The following is a 19,919-nucleotide window of genomic DNA, read 5'->3' as shown; positions in this document are numbered from 1 at the left end:
CCAAAAACAAAGTTTATACAGTATTACCAAGTCCGGCACATGTGGTGCTGTTAACTAAGAGTTTATTCTAATTTTCTTTAAGAAAATAAAAACAGCTCCTACTTGTAAAGAATTTTTTCTGTACGGATGTAAGAACATTTGTTACACATACAATTATGTGCATCCGGATTGTAAGTGCGAGATGGATAAGAAACGCACAGTGCAGCCACGTAGGAATGACAACTGTGAAGTAGTTATTGTACTTTTCAAAGTGTGTTTGGAGGATGTTCACCTATGTACAATGGCTGAAAAGTTTGAATCTTAAGATAGCATGTATAACATAGGATATTTTGCTTCGTGTGATACACCATGTAATTCCAGTTGTCTTTGCTGTGTACAACATTAATCAACACACACACACACACGATAAACACAAAACATACAAAGAAAGGGACGAAGATTTAAACTCAGCTGCTATTTAAAATAGGTTACATTAATTATGTGGCGATTCCTTCCCTAAGCAGTTAAGCACAGTGGATATACAGGAGGGCTGGTGTTACGTTATAACCGTCACAACTTGAAGATATTCAAGTCTTGCACACACGCATTTGCACAACCTGTAGATGTAAATGATCGTATTACCTCTTAATTATGTGCACCGTGGATTTTAACAACTCAGTGCGAGATGATGAAGTAACAACAGGTCAGCTAAGTCCACGTAAGGTTTGTCTGCGTGAGACTTGTTAACGGAGGTGCATATGTGTTACAAGTTGCTTAGATATGTTGAATCACGGCAGGTGTTCATGGGAATCTTCATGGTAGTCCCAAGCGGTTTTGAGGCTTGTGATCGTGCGTTCATGTGTCAACATCGAGATAATTCTCACTCCAAAACATCGCTAGGCAACCATGACTAGTCACCACGAATATTGTACTCGAGGTCAGTTACCTTCCACCAATAACAATTCGCTTGATAACTTCTATACAGTGTGAGCTTCTTCAGTCATCGCGAAAACAAGTCTTAAATCATCACGTGGTCAGAACGAAGGTGAATACCTATCTAACCGTTGATCATAGTGCAGGGATTCTACCTATCAGATGGAAGTGGATTGTAACAGTGGGGACAGCTCTCGTGATTTTCCTCTTTACTTGTCACAAGGATCACCCTGCCGGTATGTGGACTTTCATTGTCTTAAGACGCTCTACAGCAGTATACATAAACTATCCACAATGCACTACCTTTTCTTACATTAGTGTACTATTGGGACTACACCCTCACAACGGGTTTGGTAGATCAGTATATTATCACTACTACTGCCGCAATTTCCTTTTGAAGAATTATTTTATTCTTACTTTACTTATTTACTTGCTTGAACGTTTCTACTCTTCTAAAATACAATTTCCAGAAGCGCAAACACATGATAACTAGTGTCAGTATGGTATGCAATAGTTCTTCTGCTGGTGTTTGGAGGCAAGTTTATCCTCTGTCAGTGGGATTTCTAAGTGTTGCTTCTAATACCATAGATGAAACGAGACTAGTGAAGAAGGCTCGCAATAGACTACAAATTAGAAAACTTTAATACACAGAGATGGAGACTGTCGTGTAACAGGGAAGTTTGATTAGTCTCTGCGGCGTTTGTCACGTCCTCGATCAACCTTGCCAAGGTTAAAGGTCATGGCCCGGTCATGCCGACCCTTACTTCATACGCCAGCCCACTACAAACAAAACAAAACAAAGTGAAACAAAAGATCTAAGTTTCCATGTAGGTGTCTACATATTCCTCGATTATTCCTGACTTTGATTATTTTTTTTATTGGCCTACAATCTGTGGCTAGTTTTGTATACAATGATTCATCCTACAACTTTAATTTGAACAATCGCGATTTTTTTATAGATAACTACTTAGGACACAAAGAGATAAGCTTCAGGAGAAGATTAAAAGATAAATCCTCCTAGACAACAATAGTTTTGAGCTTGTTGCGCCTTCTGTCCTCTTCAGACCGAGTACCGGGCGGAGTCGTCATGGTGTGATGACTAAGCGACGAGTGGGTTGAACAAGTAGAAATATCGATATAAGCCCAAAGTAATGTGGAGTGACGAATGTCATAAGTAACTCTACTCCTAAGCGACTTATTTTTGCAGGAAAGAACTTTGGTCATAGTGCTTCCTTCCTAATTTAAAAACAATTCTGTTTTGAGAACACTTTTGAGACAAGGGTGTCAACACAAGAAAGAAACAAAAAGAAAGAGACGTTTCTCTCTCCATATAAATAAATATATATCCCATGTCACATCCCTATTCACCAACTTAGCTTCTCGCATTGAAAGTGCAGGAGACAAGTACCTACATCCGACACGACCAAATTGTTTTAAAGCACGTAAATGTGCAGAATATTTTTGCATGCATGTCCACGAATTTGATTTACTGAGTCGATTGTGGTGGCGCATGCGCGTGGTCAAAGATCAGAAGTATTGTCAACACGACGCACCAATCAAATCACAGACAAGTTGATGGCCACTTCACCAGATTCGCTTCCTTCAACCAACATCTTGATTGTTGTTTCTCACACGAGACTTTTTCCTAAACAGAACAAGGTTTCTATAGAAAGTATTGTCAAAATGGCGCATGGACCTGTCACAGCCGTTGTGATGTTTCTGATTGCATGTCACAGGACACTGGGTATGTCACCTTTAGGATTTCATTCCATCCCTGTCTTTGACTCTCAATTTCTACAGTAATATTTTATAACTACTTTTTAACTATTTTTTTTTCATTACTGTACTGTTACTACTAGTACACCATCTCTGCGGACTTGAAACATCAGTCCACTAGAAATACTCTTCATATTTCTTTTTGAAAAATTATTTGCTTATTTTGTGATTGAACATCCTTACTCTGAAATATAACTACAACAAGCACGGCATAGTAAGAGTTAAGACCAATACAGTATGAGAAAGTTCTTAAGGTGGATTTAGAGATTTTTGTATGCTGAATGAAAGCTAGTATCTGTATTTATGATCTTTCTTTTCTGATTTCTGACAACAGGTGGGTTGTAGGTTCAGTTATTGTTATTTGACATAATTACTGAATCAACAGATGTGTAGATGTATAACTTTCGTACAACTCACAATAGTAATCCACAGCTATCTTCTCTGTTTTTCACCGACATATCATTGTTGAATTTCATGCCTTTAATTTTATTTCATCCTCAAGAATGGTGTGACTTTTTGAGTGGGAAGGTTGGACAGAAAAACAGTATTCAATTGTAATGTAAAATTCATTTTCCCGCTTAATTAATTAAAAAAACCGTTATCAGTGTCAGAAATTCTTTCCTTTTCCGAAGCAGTCTTACTTTTCATCATACAAATATGATACCACAGGCTGATGTACGAAGCAAGAGTATAGATATTCCAGTCTGTGGACAAGTAGCAGGAACAATCGTCATCAAACTAAAAAGCAATATAACTTGCGAGTGAATCTTTGTATTTTTTTGTGTGCATTAAAAAGCCAAGGGTTAAAAGATCGTGTCGTCAAACAAAATAGTGATGTCTGCCATTCGTGTTAAGTTGCGCTTTTCTCTCTCACTATAACAAACAGCTAAAAGAATATCTCTTTAAATTTATAACTACAAATTTCATTTTAAAAACCAGCAACATAGTCTCCAAATAATCCTCGCAATTTAACTGCGCTTAGAAACAATGAGATTTAAAACCGATCTCTTTTTAATGTTTGTAACATCTCATTGCGCCTTCATGGTCAGTGTGTAAAATGTTATTTGGGAAGACTACCAAAAGTCAACGGAACAAACTTGATAAATTGACTGTTTGCGCACTTAACAAAAGACTAATTAGATGTTGATTAGAGAAATAGGATATTGAAAATATGAGGCTATCACTTGCTTTTTTATCTGATAACAGCTATTAGTCTGCAATCTAAAACTGAAGTTGAAGAGCTGTCCTTTAACAAGAGATCAGTGTCATGCGACCAGTTAACCCCAAACTCCACGATCTACTGGACTATCTCACCTTTACAAGGACAGGTGAAACAGGTGGGAATGTGTGATGCGGTGAAATGCGTATCACAATACCATCCGAACGTCAAATTGGAACGATCTAGCCTCACGAGTTCCTCCATATCCTTTCAGAATGTCAGCCGGGACTGGGCGGGTACAGTGGTGTGTACAGAACGTTTACTCAATGAAACTGAGCAGTCTGTCAACAGTACACTGGATGTTTATCGTAAGTGCATAGATCTTTCTGTAAAGAAGTGACAGAATAGCACAAATGAAGACCAGAAATAATTTCAGGTTTATAAATCAGCGATCAGGACAAGAGTGTCTGTATTTATACGTGAGTGAATAGGCTACAATAAAGTCAAAATATAAAAACGATAAATTTTCTTCTCCCTTACACTTGTTTATTTATTTATCAACTTTTCATTTTCTTTCTTTCATAAGACAATTCCGGGGTCAGCAACAGCAGTTTTGTGATCAACCGCGAGGACTGGTCTCTGACTTTCATGTTGAATGTCCCAAAAGTCTTCTCCGCTCTTGGCAACTATGGAGTTGAGGTCCGCTGTCTCGAAATGGTGAGTGTTAAGAATCGCAAACATTCACTGTTAAACTGTTTAGTCTATGTCTTTCTGCTGTTTTATTTATAGCACGTACATAAAATAATAATCACTAGTTTGAAGTAATGTAAAGCTGAGACCATAAAGAGTAGAGGAAAATATATATACACAACTAGTGGCTGCGGCGTTTGTCGCGCTGTCGCATCCTAAAGAACAACACACTGGAGGAAAGCTTATAGCTTTAGGGTAATCTTGAAATTTATTATAGACCACTCCATGTCATTCTCTGAAAACCCTGAAAGTCCCTAGATATTATGTACATTTCCACCCTTAATGTCTCTAAAGAACCTGTATCCTGGAGTTCTCCACACAACCGATTGGTCCATTTCGTGGAGGTCTCCAAATAATGGACAGATGTAAGCACTCTGGTAGGCCAATAGCTTTAACTCTATGAATCTGTTTTAGCTCGGTGGTATAGCTGCGACCCCTGCAAACAGTCCCTACTTTTCATAAATTTTCTTTTTTCATTTAAAACTGGAGACCTTTTAAACAAAGCAGCTGACTAAAATCAACCCAAAAAAGTTTCAGACCAGGGACCTCGGATGGTTTTTAAGAACGTGATTTAATCTGTGCACAATGGTTGCTTTTTATTTACAGACTTCTAAGGTCAACGTGTCACTGGTGTCATACAACGAATCGTCTAGAATGTACAATGTCGGCTACTTCTCCGTCACTTTGCGAGCCAACTTTACAGGATATAAAGATAGATATAAAGTTATATCTCCTTACAGCTGTTTTTCCAACATCTTCCTTCATCCTGGTACAAAACACTATCGCGAAGCACAATATAGTAAGTACACCATATAAAAAGTACTGTGTCTTAGTAACTTCGTTGTGATCAGATAGTTGTTCATTCAAGCCATAAGTATTACTGGTATTTGTTACAGTATACAATAAATGCCATCTTCACGTAAACTTTCACATCTCCCACGATTAGCTTATGTGGGTGCCTGACTCCTCATCAAAAGGTTGATGAGTAAGTTGTCAAAACAAAGGTTACAGCGTATGAACGGGAAGTAGTACACTACAAACTAAAACCAACCCGTTCGATGCCCGTGTCAGACATGGAATATTGTTGATTAGGGAGTGGGGCTGGTACCCTAGGTCCTCAGGGGGCTGGTGACAATAAAGTAGCGAGGAAGAGGTGATGGACACCACACTCACAATATCTGGCCCCGAGAGTAGTTGAGGACACCTCACTACCTGACGGCTCTGAAGTCACGAGACAACTTTTACAAATTCCTAGTCAAGACATTGTGTATATGTTGCGTACTTCTGACAGTTTTTGAAAACATTAGCCTAAGAGCATTAGAATGGACTTCCTGCTGTCATGTACTTCAGTAACAGCTTTCGAAACTAGTGGCAGACCTCGTGAACTCGATGAAAATATTATGCAATCTCTTGGAGGTACGGACAAACACGTTAGCACATTATCACTACCCCACCCCCACGACTACCACTTGACTATTCTCGCTGCAACAACACTTGTGGATTTTTTAAATCGTTAGCCACAATGACATGTTATCATAAAGTGATCGTAAAGTGATTATGGCGCTATTTATTGAATAATTTATGAAGCATTTTGATACTTTTTGCAGGGCATTATTCCTTGTATATACCAAGAATACGTTGTAATCAATCCTACATTCCTGAAGAGGGTCCTGTTAGCTGCAGCTGTAACGGCACATTTAAATACCATCCCGATGCCAGACTCAGGTGGATGTTGGGAGAAAAAGTTGTAGCTTCCGGTGACTATGGAGTCGAGTGGCTTCCACTTCCACCCGAGGTCGTTAACCGCAGCCATGACAGAACAATCCTCGAGTGCGAAGTGGAATGGCTTTACAATATGCGCTATCTGCACTGGATACAGGTGGCATGTGAGTACAAAGAAACATTTTTGTTTCAGGGCTGATGCAAGACAATTACAAGTTTATTTCAGTCAATGAAGTATTCTTTTGATTTACGATAACTGCGGACATAAAAATTATGTACTTTAAATACACAGAAGGTTTTACATTTAAAAGGTGTTTATAATTAAAATACTGAATAGGGATTGCAAGAGATGACAGAATCAAGGCAGAAATTAAAAGTGAAAACGCTTTTGAAATAGAAGGTCAGAAGGAAGCAGAGACTAATTCAGGAAATGTTTCTGTAAGAATCGGTAAACCACTAATCACCAAACATTTGTTATAGTAAAATCCTCGCTTACATTAGACACATTTATTCCAGTTTTTAATAAAAGTCATTACTTTTGAATGTAAGTGTCTACTTGTTTAAAGATAAATGATTCTGATCCCTGCCTGTGACATTTTCAGATGGACCAGATGACATCACCATCAAGCCCTACAGTGTTCTCTATCAAAAATACAGCAGCAACGAGACATTGCTTGCTGCCTACCCAGTGGTCAGTGGCCATGTCTACTTACCTCCAAGCGGCTCAACCCAGGTAACCCTGGTATGCGAGGCGAGGAATGTCAAGCCTTTGAAGTCAGAAATGGTCACGTGGGGCGGCCTGTGTGACGGTCAGCTAGGTTTTAATTGTAAACTTACCTTCAAAGGTAAATTGGATAACGGGAAGGTGGTCACGTGCACTGTCACCAACGACGCCAACAACAACCACACAGCCAACACCAGCATCTTCCTCAACGTTTCAGGTCAGTCGAAGACGACAAACGTTTTGATCCTACTGCGTTTGTTAACTGTTCAGATTACTGTTATCAAATGATGTTAGAAATTCTTAACGGCGTAGTACTGGTAGGAAAATACATTTGTCAGTAATAATAGCAAAAACAACAAGACATTTATTTTTATTTCGTTTCAAACTTGTTAAAGCTCAGGTAATCATTTTTGCACTTGAGGTCTTTATCTGTACTTGTAACCTTCGAGTATGCAAGTTTCTGCAGAGGCAGATAAAAACTTCCCAGCAAACACCCACGATTTGGTTAGTCTTTGACCAAGCCACCATACTCGATGTGGTGATCGAGAGATTGGCAAACCCTCGCGCTGCCAATATGTTTGGTTCAATCTTGGCGACCCATAGTATTCTACAGCTACTTTTTCAGGTGGTCCAGATACCGTCGGCATCCAGTACCACACTACTTCTACACCTGGCAAGTGCCTTGTGAACGTTACCTGTGAGGCACCTGGGGTCAAACCCTCGACCTGTGACATGTTTACGTGGGGCGGGATGTGTGAAGGCCAGCAGGGCTCCAGGTGTGTCATCACAGCTGACAATGAACAGGATGACGGGAAAGAAGTGACGTGCACTGTCACCAATCATGTCAATCACGGACGTTCTGCCAGAGCAAGTGTAACACTGATGTTGTCAGGTCAGGTTCATGTCGTGGTAAAGTTAATGTAAAACATCTTCCTACTATTTTAAATCAAACTCTATTCAATTGACATTATTATCACTAACGTTTCAAGGAATTTATAATTGAAAGTAATTCTTCAAGTATCGTTTGTAGAACAGTTATGTAATGTTGTTGGCGACCAGACTGATGGACAGACAAATCACTTGTAGGAATAAGACTGCTTCTAAACTGCATTCAAGCTAAAGGATTTTGTTTGAGCATCCACAGACGTATTTATGTATATTCAGAACATAATTGAGAAGGACTTGCAGTGAATTCACTTAACTTAGGCAACGCTAGTTCTTTTGTCGTAAAGGAAGTATAGTTGACAGACTCAGCAACAGCCTGGTTTCTCTCATTGTAGTAGTGTTGTAGTGAACTGTCTAGGTGCAAATGTTTCAATATTCATCTAAGTGTGAACTCATTTGTATTGGAAATAAAAAAAAGATATCATGTAGAAAAATATTATTACACAATAAATAGTAAGCCAGAATGTTTTGCACTAAAATGGATACCATATGAGCAGCTTTTCTTCACACATTGAATGTTTCTGTCTGTATTTTTCTTTTGTATTTTTTTTTAAAAGTGAGAATGCATTTACATTGTCGTCTAATGAGGAGCCTGAGAATCCTGTTCTTTTCCACATTCCTCTTCCTCCCTTTTTTTTTTTCTTCCTTCTTTTGTGTTTGTGTTTTTGTGACAATCCATAGTTTTGTTTTGTTTTGTTTTAGTAAATTTATGTGTTTTTTTTTTTTGTTTTTTTTTGTTTGTTTATTTATGTTTTCTCAAGGTGTAGAACAAATGTACAGTCTTGCTTACTGTTACTTCCATTGGCAACGTCATCAACCATGTGTTTAACTGCTGAAACTGTGTTAAGCCTCAGGTGTCCTTTATCTGTTTTCCTTTACATTTTTGGTGCAATTTTTTATCCATTCTGTCTTAATTCGTGCTTTACTGCCAACATTTGGCAGTCTCCACAACACTTTCTTTAATAGTCTAGTTAGTAAGGTGACCAGACGTCCCGCTTTTGACCTCGTGTCCCGCCTGCTAATCGGGCGGGACGCCCAATGTCCCGCTTTCTGGCTTTCTGGCAAGTCCATCAAATGTCCCGCTTGTCTTTAAAAATCACTTTTTTCGGCGTTCTTTGACGGTGACGACACCATCATCGGCACGTGTCCCGCTTTCGCCCCCGAAACGTCTGGTCACCTAAATAGTTAGTCTTTCTTTTCACAGTCTTTATCTGTCTTGCTTCCCTGTTAAAATATGTAAATACTTGTTTCATTATCAGCCATTTGTATAAATGCGCTTAGGGCTTGGGAGAAATAAGTTTTTGTGAGAACAATATGGCTGCAGTTTTTGTGTCATTCAAATTTTGATTTATGCTGGAACAAACTGCACATTTCTGGAAAGTGTTTTGCAGTCTGTGGTATGCAACCAATGAAGATGGAGGTTCTTTGTTAAAAAAATTTTTTGCAATCACAACAGCATGATTGAGTCTGCACTGTGAGTCCTCCAAGCTTTTATTATAATCTAAATACTTGTTTTGCTTCAGCCAGTAAATCAATCATTCATTCATCATCATCCTCGTAATCATCATCACTATATGTAACGTGTACTAATGGACTGCCTGCAGGCAATTTCTTTTCAATTTCTGGAACGAACGAATGACTGTTACCTTATGTGTATATGCTTGTATTATATTGCAAGATGCTGTATTTTCTATTTCATGTATTTGTGAGACAAAATAAATGTTTATATTAAAAAAAAACTTAAAAAAAAACAAAAAAAAAACAATACAAAACTGTCTAGGTTATCAGTGTACTGCTGTATTAAATATACAGGTATTGCAGTGAACAGTATAAGAATAAAGTTGGTTTTCTAATCATGCTGTTTGTGCTCACAGGTTGTGAAGTCAAGGATGACCTCATGGGTAAGGGTGTAGGCATTGGAATAGGCGTTACCTTGACCCTAGTCCTGCTGGTGGTGGGTGTGGTAGTGGTGGTTGTTATCTGGAGACGTCGGCGATTTCAGCAAGGTAATATTTATTTGTCAGAATATGTAGCTAACATATAGTCTAGCAATGTCAGAATATTCATTCAGCAAAACTTCAAAAAATCCTTTTGTTGTCCGTCATGGATGTATCACAAGTCAATATAAAGTTATGAGGTTTTGAAGTAGACAAAAAACAATAATTTTTTGATAAAATTCAGTATGGATGCTGGTGTGTGTGCAAATGTTGACTAGGCTGCATACAACTACACTGTAATTAAAAATATTTAAAAAAAACAGTTATAGAATCAGTTAGTTATCTAAGGGTTCAGTGTCCTCTAGCTGTGTGGATTTTACCCTATCTCTAGCATGTAGCTTATAGATCGCTGTCCCTAGACATTAAAACTAATATTTAACAATAAATACTAATAAACGACAATGTATTGAATTTGGTAAAAGTAAGTAAGGCTTTTGACTATTCACGAAAGCGTGTTTTCTGAAATATGTACAAACAGTGAAACTAGCCGTATCTAAGAACACATTTTCATAGAGACATATTGAAAATATTTCAAGATAATTTTATTTTATCGTGTCAGATGACTATAGACCACAAGAGTTACAATCCGTTTAGTATAGCTTTGGCCTATTTGTTCGTTTTAGACACAACATACGAGAAACCCAGTCAGGACCCAGGTGTGAGCCACACATACGAAATGACGAGAGCAGGGCATGACCCCCGTACTCAAGAATGTAAGTTTTTTTTCTTTTCCGTATATTGTCAGCACATACACAGCTGTTAAAGTTCACCGCCATTAGAACTTGTTTCTTTAAATCACTGGAATGCGCTGAGCACAGTGTGCATCCTGTACAATTTGCCACAAAATAATATCGAAATAAGTCCCTCGGTTTTCAAAATTGGAACTAACACATGTTACATTCTGAAAGTGCAGGAGTTCACTAGGATTTTTGGCAAAAGTATCTTGTAGTAAGTTATGTTCAGTCCTTTGAGAAAAGTAAATCTTCCTCCATGCTTTCTCTCTCTCTCAGCTTTTCTTGTTTCTCTCGTTCTTTATTTCACATAGATCCTTGTTGAGTGCACAGACATCAAAGTGTTCATCCTATTGTTTTTATGCTTGATGTCAGTCTAACCCGTTTGAGACATTTTTGATTTATATAAGTTTATTTTATATTGAAAAAAAGCATGATACCCTGTTTACATTTCAAACTAAACAATAAGAAAATATTTCGTACTTACAAAAGTTCAATTTTAATCATAAAATCCATAAATCTTTAAGTAATTTAAACATTATATAATCTTCTAACTGCCCCATTACCTTCATCCTTCATCTGTCGTCTATTTTCAGCCCAGGAACAAATTGTTGTCGCACCTTTCCCTCCATGTGAAGTCTATGAAAACGTCACATCAGACATAACAGTCAAGCCGGTCAAAGCAAAACAACGGCGAAAAACACAAAAACAGTGATTTAACATTGTTCTTTTATATAAAAAGACTGTGTCTGTCTACGGATTTTAGATGTATGAGTATGAATATTGTAGCTGAAATTTTCCTAAGATCATTTGGATGTTTATCGAATACATTGCCACTGAGGTTCTGCTGCTTTTCCATCTTGACTTCAGCTTTTTGATTATAACTCTTTCTGTCTTTTTTATAACGGTCACTGAGTTCGTCTTTAGAGGTCAGACATCATCATCATTCATGTGTACATTTGATAATATTATTAATGTCTACTTTTTTCATTAATACTTGTTTTTTAGTTGCTTTACTAACTAAATGTTACTATAATTTCATGTGCAATAGATTTTCTATTAACCAGAGCTCAAGCAGTTGGCACTTACAGCCAGCCGGAAAAAGCTCCGTGAAGAAATATTTACTAGTTAAAATAAAATTGATTTCATGCTGAAATGTAGATTTTAATTATCCTGATATATGTCCAGTAAAGTTTCTTCACCTACTGTAATTGTTTTAAGTGATTTCTTTCTTAATTTGCTTGAAGTTAAAAATGTTGGTGAAATTCATTAAGTTGAAAAGTTTATTGACTAACATTGCACACTACATTTTTGTTTATAAGCATGTTTTGTATATGGTATGATACAATGAGACAGTTTTTCGTATTTTTGCTCTTTCAAGCAACCAAAAACGTTTATACAATATCTACCACTCACATCTGGTGCCTGTTAACTAAGAGTTTATTCAAATAGTTCCTACTTGTAAAGAAGTTTTTTTTCTGTACGGATGTAAAACGCTCGTTACACATTGCAATTATGTGCATCTGTGCGAGATGATCAAATAACAACAGTCAGTCAGCAAATCCATGCCAGAGATTTGTCTGTTGTGAGCACTTCCGGTAGAAATGACAACTGTTGGAGGTGTGTATTGTACTTTTTCAAAACGTGCTTCTGGAGGATGTTCATCTATGTACTGTACTAAAAAGTTTGACATTTTAAGTGCAGCATGTATAAATAGGATATTTTGGCTTTGTGTATACACCATAAAATCTCCAGGTTTGTCTTTGCTGTTAGTACAAACATTTATCAGCACACACACACGCATAAATACAAAACACACCAAGGGACGAAGATTTTAAACTCAGCTGCTAGTTAAAATACTTTTACATAATTATGTGCGATTCTTTGCCCTAAGCTATTAATCGAGTTTCCAGACAAATTTTAGGTGTGTAAATAACCGTCACAACTTTAATATCAAGCTTGCATACACGCATTCTTGACAACATTTATGATCACATCTAACACGAATAAGTTTTTCATGATACAGGAGGTAAAAAGTTTATTATATCAAATCACACACAAGCTACAATGTAGCAGCATAAAGCAAACTGACCATCTTTGCGGCAGAAACAAGCTCTCGACAAAGTAACAACAAAAGTGTTGCATAATACAAATAAAATATGCAAAAGAAGCCACGTGACAAAATAAAAAAAAAACCTAGCTACAGAAGTGACTTCAAAACATCCATGTTCTTCTATCACAAGAACAAAATGAAATTATACTTCTTCGTCTGAAATGAGTATCTACACTCTGCCTGCTCACTTCTTTTTTTTTTTAAAGTCGATCAGGAAATGTACCACTGTACAAAACTGCCTTCTCAACAAAACCTCCCCGTTACCTGTGTACATGTATGGGGGGACATGCTACAAGTGACTGTACACCTATTGCTACTAATGCTGACAAAATTTGCTACAACATTTCACGGTAAACTCACCATCTGAGGAAAAAGCTCACGGTCTGCTGAGACTGCCTACTGCAAGCCAGAGGGATGCTAAACTTGTTACCGCCATTCATTGCCTCAACTTCCAGCGGCATTACATTCTGGTCACGTGTCAGATCCATATGCGAGGGCCAACCACCTATATGCACTTTCAATGCAGCCTGCATGCTAACCCTTCGTATGGCTTCATACAAAATGCGCTTACATAAAAGTATGCATAATCAGTAACCATAGGAACAAACCCGGCTATTCATGTATATTATTTAGTCTCTCATCTGACTAAAAGTAAATCATCATCACTTTGGACTTCTTCGTGCCTTGCAAAACAAAATACATTGTTTCTCACTTGATTTTCTTTTCCTTTAGATACAATCATGATTTATTACTGCTTTTGGCTTTAATTAATGTTCTCGACATACAGGCTTATTCCTTTTATACCCACTTTTTTCATTAGTTTTCTTCTCGTTCCTTCTAGTAATATTACTCTATTTTACACGGCAATATTCACTCCGTTATAAGTAGATATCTTTCACGTCTATTACATTTCTGCCCGGATTGCTATGTGCCCATGTATTCTGAAACATAATTTGCTGGTTGGCTTTTCGCCTGAGTTTTCGTAAACAAGTGAGCATCATCTTATATAAGAGGACACAACAGTTCAAACTACCTCAGAGGCATAGTCCAACATCTACAACATGTCAAGTCCTTGAAAATTATGGTTCTTTGCATTTCCTTGAAAGAATGGCGTAGTAAACAATAGGCGAGAGTGCATGGCGAGTTCTGCCAGTTGTCCAGTTCACTATTTTAAGTTCTTTAAAACATTTTTTCAAAGTTATTTTTTAAGACATGCAATGGTTGGGGAATAACAGCATTATCGAGAAAATTTGAGCAATGATAAAACAGATCCTTCAAACTAAAGGAACATTCAAAACACCCTCTTGAGAACACCGCGGTATTTGATTCCACGTTAGAGCTCAACAACTGGCACCCAAAGCAACAATGGACTGAACAGGGTGTTCTTTTAAAACAACCGTAAACGGACAACATAAATCATGTTTTCTTTGAAAAGTTTGATTTTAAAGTATGTTTTGTTTTGGAATTCTTCAAACCGTGAATATATTTACTGTAACAAGCAAATAAAAGCAGCCAGTCAATGCAAATTATGTGTTCACATTTTTAGGTTAGCGCTCAATAGCATCATTTTTGTGGAACCGAACATTGTTCCCTAGATTTAATGAACGACTAAGAAAAGCCTACTGACTCAATGGTTATAACCTTAACCCGTTTTGAAAGCAGGGGGGTGATGGTATGGCATGCGATCTTCATTGCTTTCGTGAACTGCACTTAAAGGACCAATGGCATGTGCCTGGTCAACAGATATCAACAAACTATAAAAAGTGCAGTCTATCTTTCCTGAACTATCATCATTCCAGGCAGACGTCTGCATTGTGATACTTATCAAGAACTTTAAGATTCAATGTTTCAAGTATATATATATATAGTCTATACGACTAATGATTGAGTACAGATGCTAATTTTGAGGCCACAGACTAATGTTTCTTTTTTTCTAAAACGGGCACCAAAACGTTGAAAACCGGTGCACAAGGGTAAGCAGCAGAACAGTGATCTGAGAAAAAGTTACTTGTAGTTAACATCTCTGGATGAAACAAATTAAATATGAAGATGACAAATTTTGACAGCAGGCACTTGAACAAATAATAATTAAAAGGTGGAAGAAACGCTACAGTACTAAAAAAAAAAAATGCAACAGACTTGTGGTGTGCCCATAAATTCGGAAAACAGCAACTCTGTGTGGTTCATATTTACAAAGTTGTGACTGTAGGGGAGATAATAATCTCTCAGTAATGCTTGCGTAAACCACTAGATAACGGTTTATCAATAATGCGTTTTCAGAACAAAAAAAGGAGAAAAATAATTTAATAAATTTTTGCCACAAGAATTAGTTTAATGAAATTTCGTTGAAGCCATAGTATGACCCCTAAGAGCGATCAGATTGACTAAATCTACTCCAAATTATGACACAGCTCAAAAGTACACGCATACAACCTACGGAGTTCATATAAAGACGAAAAAAGCATAAGGCTGACAAAGAGGCGGTTTTTTGCGGCAGCATACTGTTACAAATAGTACCTTCATGACTGTAGCCATGGTTCGTCCAAGCCTCTGCATAGACGCCTCATATCTTGAGTTTCTTACTGGGATTCAAAAGATCCACTGGTAATCATCTTTCTCATTATCTAGCTCAACTACCGACTCGTCTACGTGAATAAAAGATGGATACATTTTTAAACGACAGATGAAAACGACAAAAAAATAAATGTACAAGGCTGATGGGACACCGAGGTGATCCACAATACACCTACATCACTAGCACACTGGCGGAAACAGTAAACTAGGGTACCGTACGTCACTACCAACATGGAGAGGGTACAGATTCGTACACATGCACATGTATATTACAGCGGTATTATGGCAATGATTATATTTACAATATTACTGATGAGAACGACGACGCAAATCTTGAAAACAATCACATGGTGGACGTGGCTGGCGTATATTTGGTAAGCACAGATGTACACAATTTCTATTTATAGGCTCACTCGAGTGTTCGGTATGTATACATGAGAGAAAGTGTCTATGCAAACAAGTGAACATCTTGAAACAAAGAAAGAATCACTAAGGAAAAAAACAAGGTGATGTGAAAGATGTAAAAGAAGAGAGGGTTGAAAAAGTTAAGAAAGAGGAGGTAATCAAGTCTTGCTCCCCCCCCCAAAAAAAACCAAAACAACCCAAGTATTTTAGCCGAACATGTCTTTTTGAAAACCAATACACACCAATGCATTAACGAAAAAAAAAAAATCCTCGACCATATTGCACAAATAAAATATCCCACAGATTCTAATGGACTATGCAGGTATTTTCAATTGCAGGCAAGGAAATGATTAATGGTATATATTGTTCATGGGTGTTTCTTTTTTCATTATGAAAAAAAATGATTAAAGCTGACACAAGATTGCGCCACAACATCTCATGATAAAATCGTGTGACAGATAGCCGATTACAAGCACAACATATTAAGTTTCGACTTCTAAGTGTAACATGTGACTCTGGTAGCCAATAAGGACATAAATGCAATTGACGTGATCGGTATTTGTGAATACATTCTTATTCGGCTGTAGACTTTATTTGGTCACAGGAAGGCTTCCCTTGCGTCTCCACTCTTATCTTCGTTCAAGCTTGTAAACAAAGTTCACGCACAGTTAACCACTCACACACATGATGAGAGCCCATCAACTCACACTTACAAAAAAAAAAACCACTTTAAAAAAAAAAATCGCTACCCTTTGTGAACACTCCTCACAACCAGTACCAGATTCACACACATTCTCGGCCCCCAAATACTCTGACATAGCGCGTGTGTTTGATAGGAAAACATTTCAATGAAAAGAAAAACTTAGGTTTTGTCCCTTTTGTTCCACCCTGAAATTCCGAAAAAATGCCTTTTTATTTTCAGCATCGTTTAGAAACTTCACAAGGCATTAAGAAAATTAAAATTTAGTTGTTTCTTTTTTTTCATCAAAATGTACGGTTAAAGTTACACAGCATGAAAAGTTCACAAAATATAAACATTTCTCGGCATTCATTTTGCCATTTTGTCAAGTTATTATATGGAAGTTTTTCTTTTTCATCGACAACAGTAACATGTAACTACTGGTTCAACAAAAATACAGCCATTTTATTTCACTCACTTGCACGTGAGGTGTACAATATCGGCACTTTTCAATCATTTCAGCCGCTCTTTCTCTTAAATATTATGCCTGAAAATCAGACATTTGTTTTTGACCTTATCGTCGACAATGTCTCACCCTTCATTTAATTGTAAACGTGACATAGTAAGTAATACAACTTAGAGTAAAAACATAAGTAACTCATGTTTTTAGACCAAAAATGTCATTGAAAAATTGAAAACTAAGAGAAAGGCTTAAAAAAAATTTGATTTAATGTCAGTGTTGTAAATAAAGCAAAGCTAAAGTGAAGGAAGTCTTTATACAGTGAAAAAAATGGCGCTTGAATACACACCATAACATGTTTGAAAGTAGAGCTCCTTAACAAATAGGTTTTAACAAAATTTCGCGACATAAAACAATAAATTATTGATTACATTACACGCCAAGGAAATTCAGCCTTCTCACCTGTTCTCCCTCATTCTGGATGAGTAAATGACAGATGAAAAATAATGTACATTAACCGATAGGCTGTGACCAAAAATAACTCATTTTAATGACAATTACTCTTAGCCTAGGCTGCAAAACACTCCACAAACACAAGAATCTTTTAGGTGTTAAATTTTACAGACATTTTTTCTTGGCTGGTAAGACTTTTAATTTGTCTGATAGGTAAATACTTAAGAGCTCAAATCCTATGTCTTAACATGAAAAAAGACAAAGCTTTTCCTGGTGTGTAAAATTACTTTCTCTGGTATAACCTTATACAATGAACAGAGGCGCCACTGAAGATAAATGTCTGAAAGTTACTTTTGATACATTGTAGCATCACTTCCCCACACACTATTACTACTTGACTTATTAGCAAAGGACATAAAGCTAGTAACATATTATGAAGGAATTTCAAAATGACATAACATAGCATGGTAGTTACAACAACTTGATAAAGGAGATTTGATTCCTTTAGTATACTAACGCAAGGGACGTAATGTCAAATCAATGAACAGTTATCCCTCGTGAACGGCTGCTTGAGCGGGTTTTCGTAAATTTTCTTTATCAAAGAAACTAGTCAATACCGTATGAGTTGTAAAATGTAAAAAGTTTAATTATGAATTATTATTTTACTTAAAAAAGCGACCAAAATGAAATATAAAATAGTACGATCAGATCTCTAAGCGAATAGTAGCTGTGCTTGTGTTTACAAGCAGCGGAAGCTGTAGGAGTCAAGGGAGAGTAGTCGCGTTCTTGCGGCAAGAAGCCAGAATGGTTACCTCCCCTACATCTGTCTGCCGTTGATTTGGGCTGGAGAAAGCCGACATAACCTGGATCGATCTTGTTTGAATGACTGGTGCTGTGACTCGCTGCTGCTGGGACCCAATTTTCCCGTCCATGATCTACTAGTTTTCAAAACTGTCCACTGGATGTAAGCTTGAATATTCTCTGCGTATTACTTTTTTGCACTTCAGCAGAGAAGTCAGAATCCGTGACATCTCTTTTTAAAATGATAATAACCAAATGAAAGTCGCTTTCACCATCTATGTCTGTGAAATAAAAGTTTTCATTGATTTTTAGTGTAACACTTAACGTTTATTAAGTGTTACACTACAGTGCTACAGTGCTACAGTGTGCTACCCTTACCCTTTACCCTAACTACAGCTTCCAATTACCCTGCGAGCAGACTGCCATGGGTCGTAAGGTCATGGTGACATCATACACGCATTTCATGAGTTCGTGGTATATCACAATGGAAACGTCTGTGGTCTGGAACTTGCCGAGGTGAGTGAGTGGGTGAAGTGGCCTGTGGCGACAAGGCTGGTCTTGTGTGCGCGGCACATGATGATGTAGCGAGATGTACAGCGTCAACAAACGGCGAACAGCAGAAGGGTTTGCAGCCAGCGTGCACAGGACTGGGAGCGTCTGAGACATTTTGGGGTCCGCGTGGGACGATGAATTCGTCCGAATGTAAAACAAAGATGAATGATCATGAAGACAATGTTTTTAAAGTGTCAATGACATCGATGATGATGATAATAACGACGATGGTGGTGATGATAACAATGAAAATGATGAATTACGACGGTAATAACTCAAAATGTGAGGACAGTGACATGCAGAGCATACTGTGAAAGGTTGGCTGGTGTCCGACCCGCTCCCTGGCTGGAGGGAGGAGGTGTTGGGGGTGGAGGGGAGAGACAGAGGCTGGCGCTCGACTGGGATGGGGGGCGAGCCTTGATGTTAGGGGTGATTATCCGGTAGGCGGGGGGGCTGGGGGCTGCCCTTGGCTTGCGGGATCGTCGTGCGCGACACGGGACGCACCCGCTCCTGCGTGCTGTCGTCATGGCAACCGTAGGGCTCGGAATAGTGGTTGCTCGAGCCAGAAACGTAGCCAGTGTCGTCTGCAGACAGAACAGACAAGTGATTATAACACACACACACAGACACACTAAACACAACTGACAAGTGATTATAACACGCACGTACACACACGCGCTCTAAACACACACATTCTGAGTAACAAACAGGTGTTTATAGAATGCACACATAAAAACAGAACAAACAGGTGTTTATAATACACACAGAGAGAACAGACAGGATGTTCATTAAATATTCATAGACACATGTTCATAAACACACTCTGAACAAGCTCATTCTCTCTCGCATACACGTGAGTGCATGCAAATGCGTGTTCACCGACGTTCATCAGGGTCTACCTCGGTAGTTCTATTGTGGTTACTATTTTTAGCCAGCTGTTTATTCTTGCATAATGCAGCTAATATTTCTACAGCTGACACTAACATCTCTACTATTATTGACACTAGTATTCCTGCTTCACTATTGCTGCTAGGCACGCTATCATTGGTTTGTCAATTTTCCATCTTGCACACCTGTGAAGTCCTCCACTCATTATGACGTCATGATCAGCAGGTACCTGTCCATGACTCAGTCTATTGTACTGATTCCCTAGTGACGTCATGATC

General features: G+C 37.9%; 2 protein-coding genes across 33 annotated transcripts in view; one reads left to right on the top strand and one right to left on the bottom strand.

Moving 5' to 3' along the window:
• Positions 1–2,339: 2,339 nt before the first annotated feature.
• On the top strand, positions 2,340–11,922 carry LOC112568581. Of its 2 annotated transcripts, XM_025245920.1 has the most exons (11): positions 2,345–2,656; positions 3,895–4,025; positions 4,122–4,215; positions 4,434–4,564; positions 5,204–5,396; positions 6,205–6,483; positions 6,922–7,260; positions 7,669–7,935; positions 9,863–9,994; positions 10,609–10,698; positions 11,313–11,922. In XM_025245920.1, the coding sequence occupies exons 1-11, from the start codon at positions 2,488–2,490 to the stop codon at positions 11,429–11,431; spliced, it is 1,944 nt and encodes a 647-aa protein (XP_025101705.1). In that variant the 5' UTR covers positions 2,345–2,487; the 3' UTR covers positions 11,432–11,922. The 2 variants fall into 2 exon arrangements, with proteins under 2 accessions (XP_025101704.1, XP_025101705.1); XM_025245919.1 differs by having other exon boundaries at positions 2,340–2,656; positions 3,895–4,215.
• An 803-nt stretch (positions 11,923–12,725) lies between these two features.
• The window catches only part of LOC112568586, a 244,811-nt gene continuing 237,617 nt past the window's right edge, over positions 12,726–19,919 (bottom strand). For all 31 annotated transcript variants that reach the window (XM_025245935.1, XM_025245959.1, XM_025245957.1 and 28 more), the window contains one exon: positions 12,726–19,337. In XM_025245935.1, the coding sequence (XP_025101720.1) occupies positions 19,177–19,337 (161 nt within the window). In that variant the 3' untranslated portion in view covers positions 12,726–19,176. The remainder of the gene's footprint in view (positions 19,338–19,919) is intronic.

Source organism: Pomacea canaliculata, linkage group LG7 (genome assembly GCF_003073045.1).
Source record: "Pomacea canaliculata isolate SZHN2017 linkage group LG7, ASM307304v1, whole genome shotgun sequence".
Classification (NCBI taxonomy): Eukaryota; Metazoa; Mollusca; class Gastropoda; order Architaenioglossa; family Ampullariidae; genus Pomacea; species Pomacea canaliculata.
The sequence above is the reverse complement of the archived record's forward strand: the minus strand, read 5'-3'. Positions and strand labels throughout refer to the sequence as shown.

Excerpts from the sequence above, each read along its gene's own strand:
- LOC112568581 (XM_025245919.1), top strand. The coding sequence starts at position 2,488 with ATGGCCACTTCACCAGATTCGCTTCCTTCAACCAACATCTTGATTGTT. Across the intron at positions 5,397-6,204 it reads CTATCGCGAAGCACAATATA|GGCATTATTCCTTGTATATA; the intron begins GTAAGTACACCA and ends TACTTTTTGCAG. Across the intron at positions 7,261-7,668 it reads CATCTTCCTCAACGTTTCAG|GTGGTCCAGATACCGTCGGC; the intron begins GTCAGTCGAAGA and ends CTACTTTTTCAG.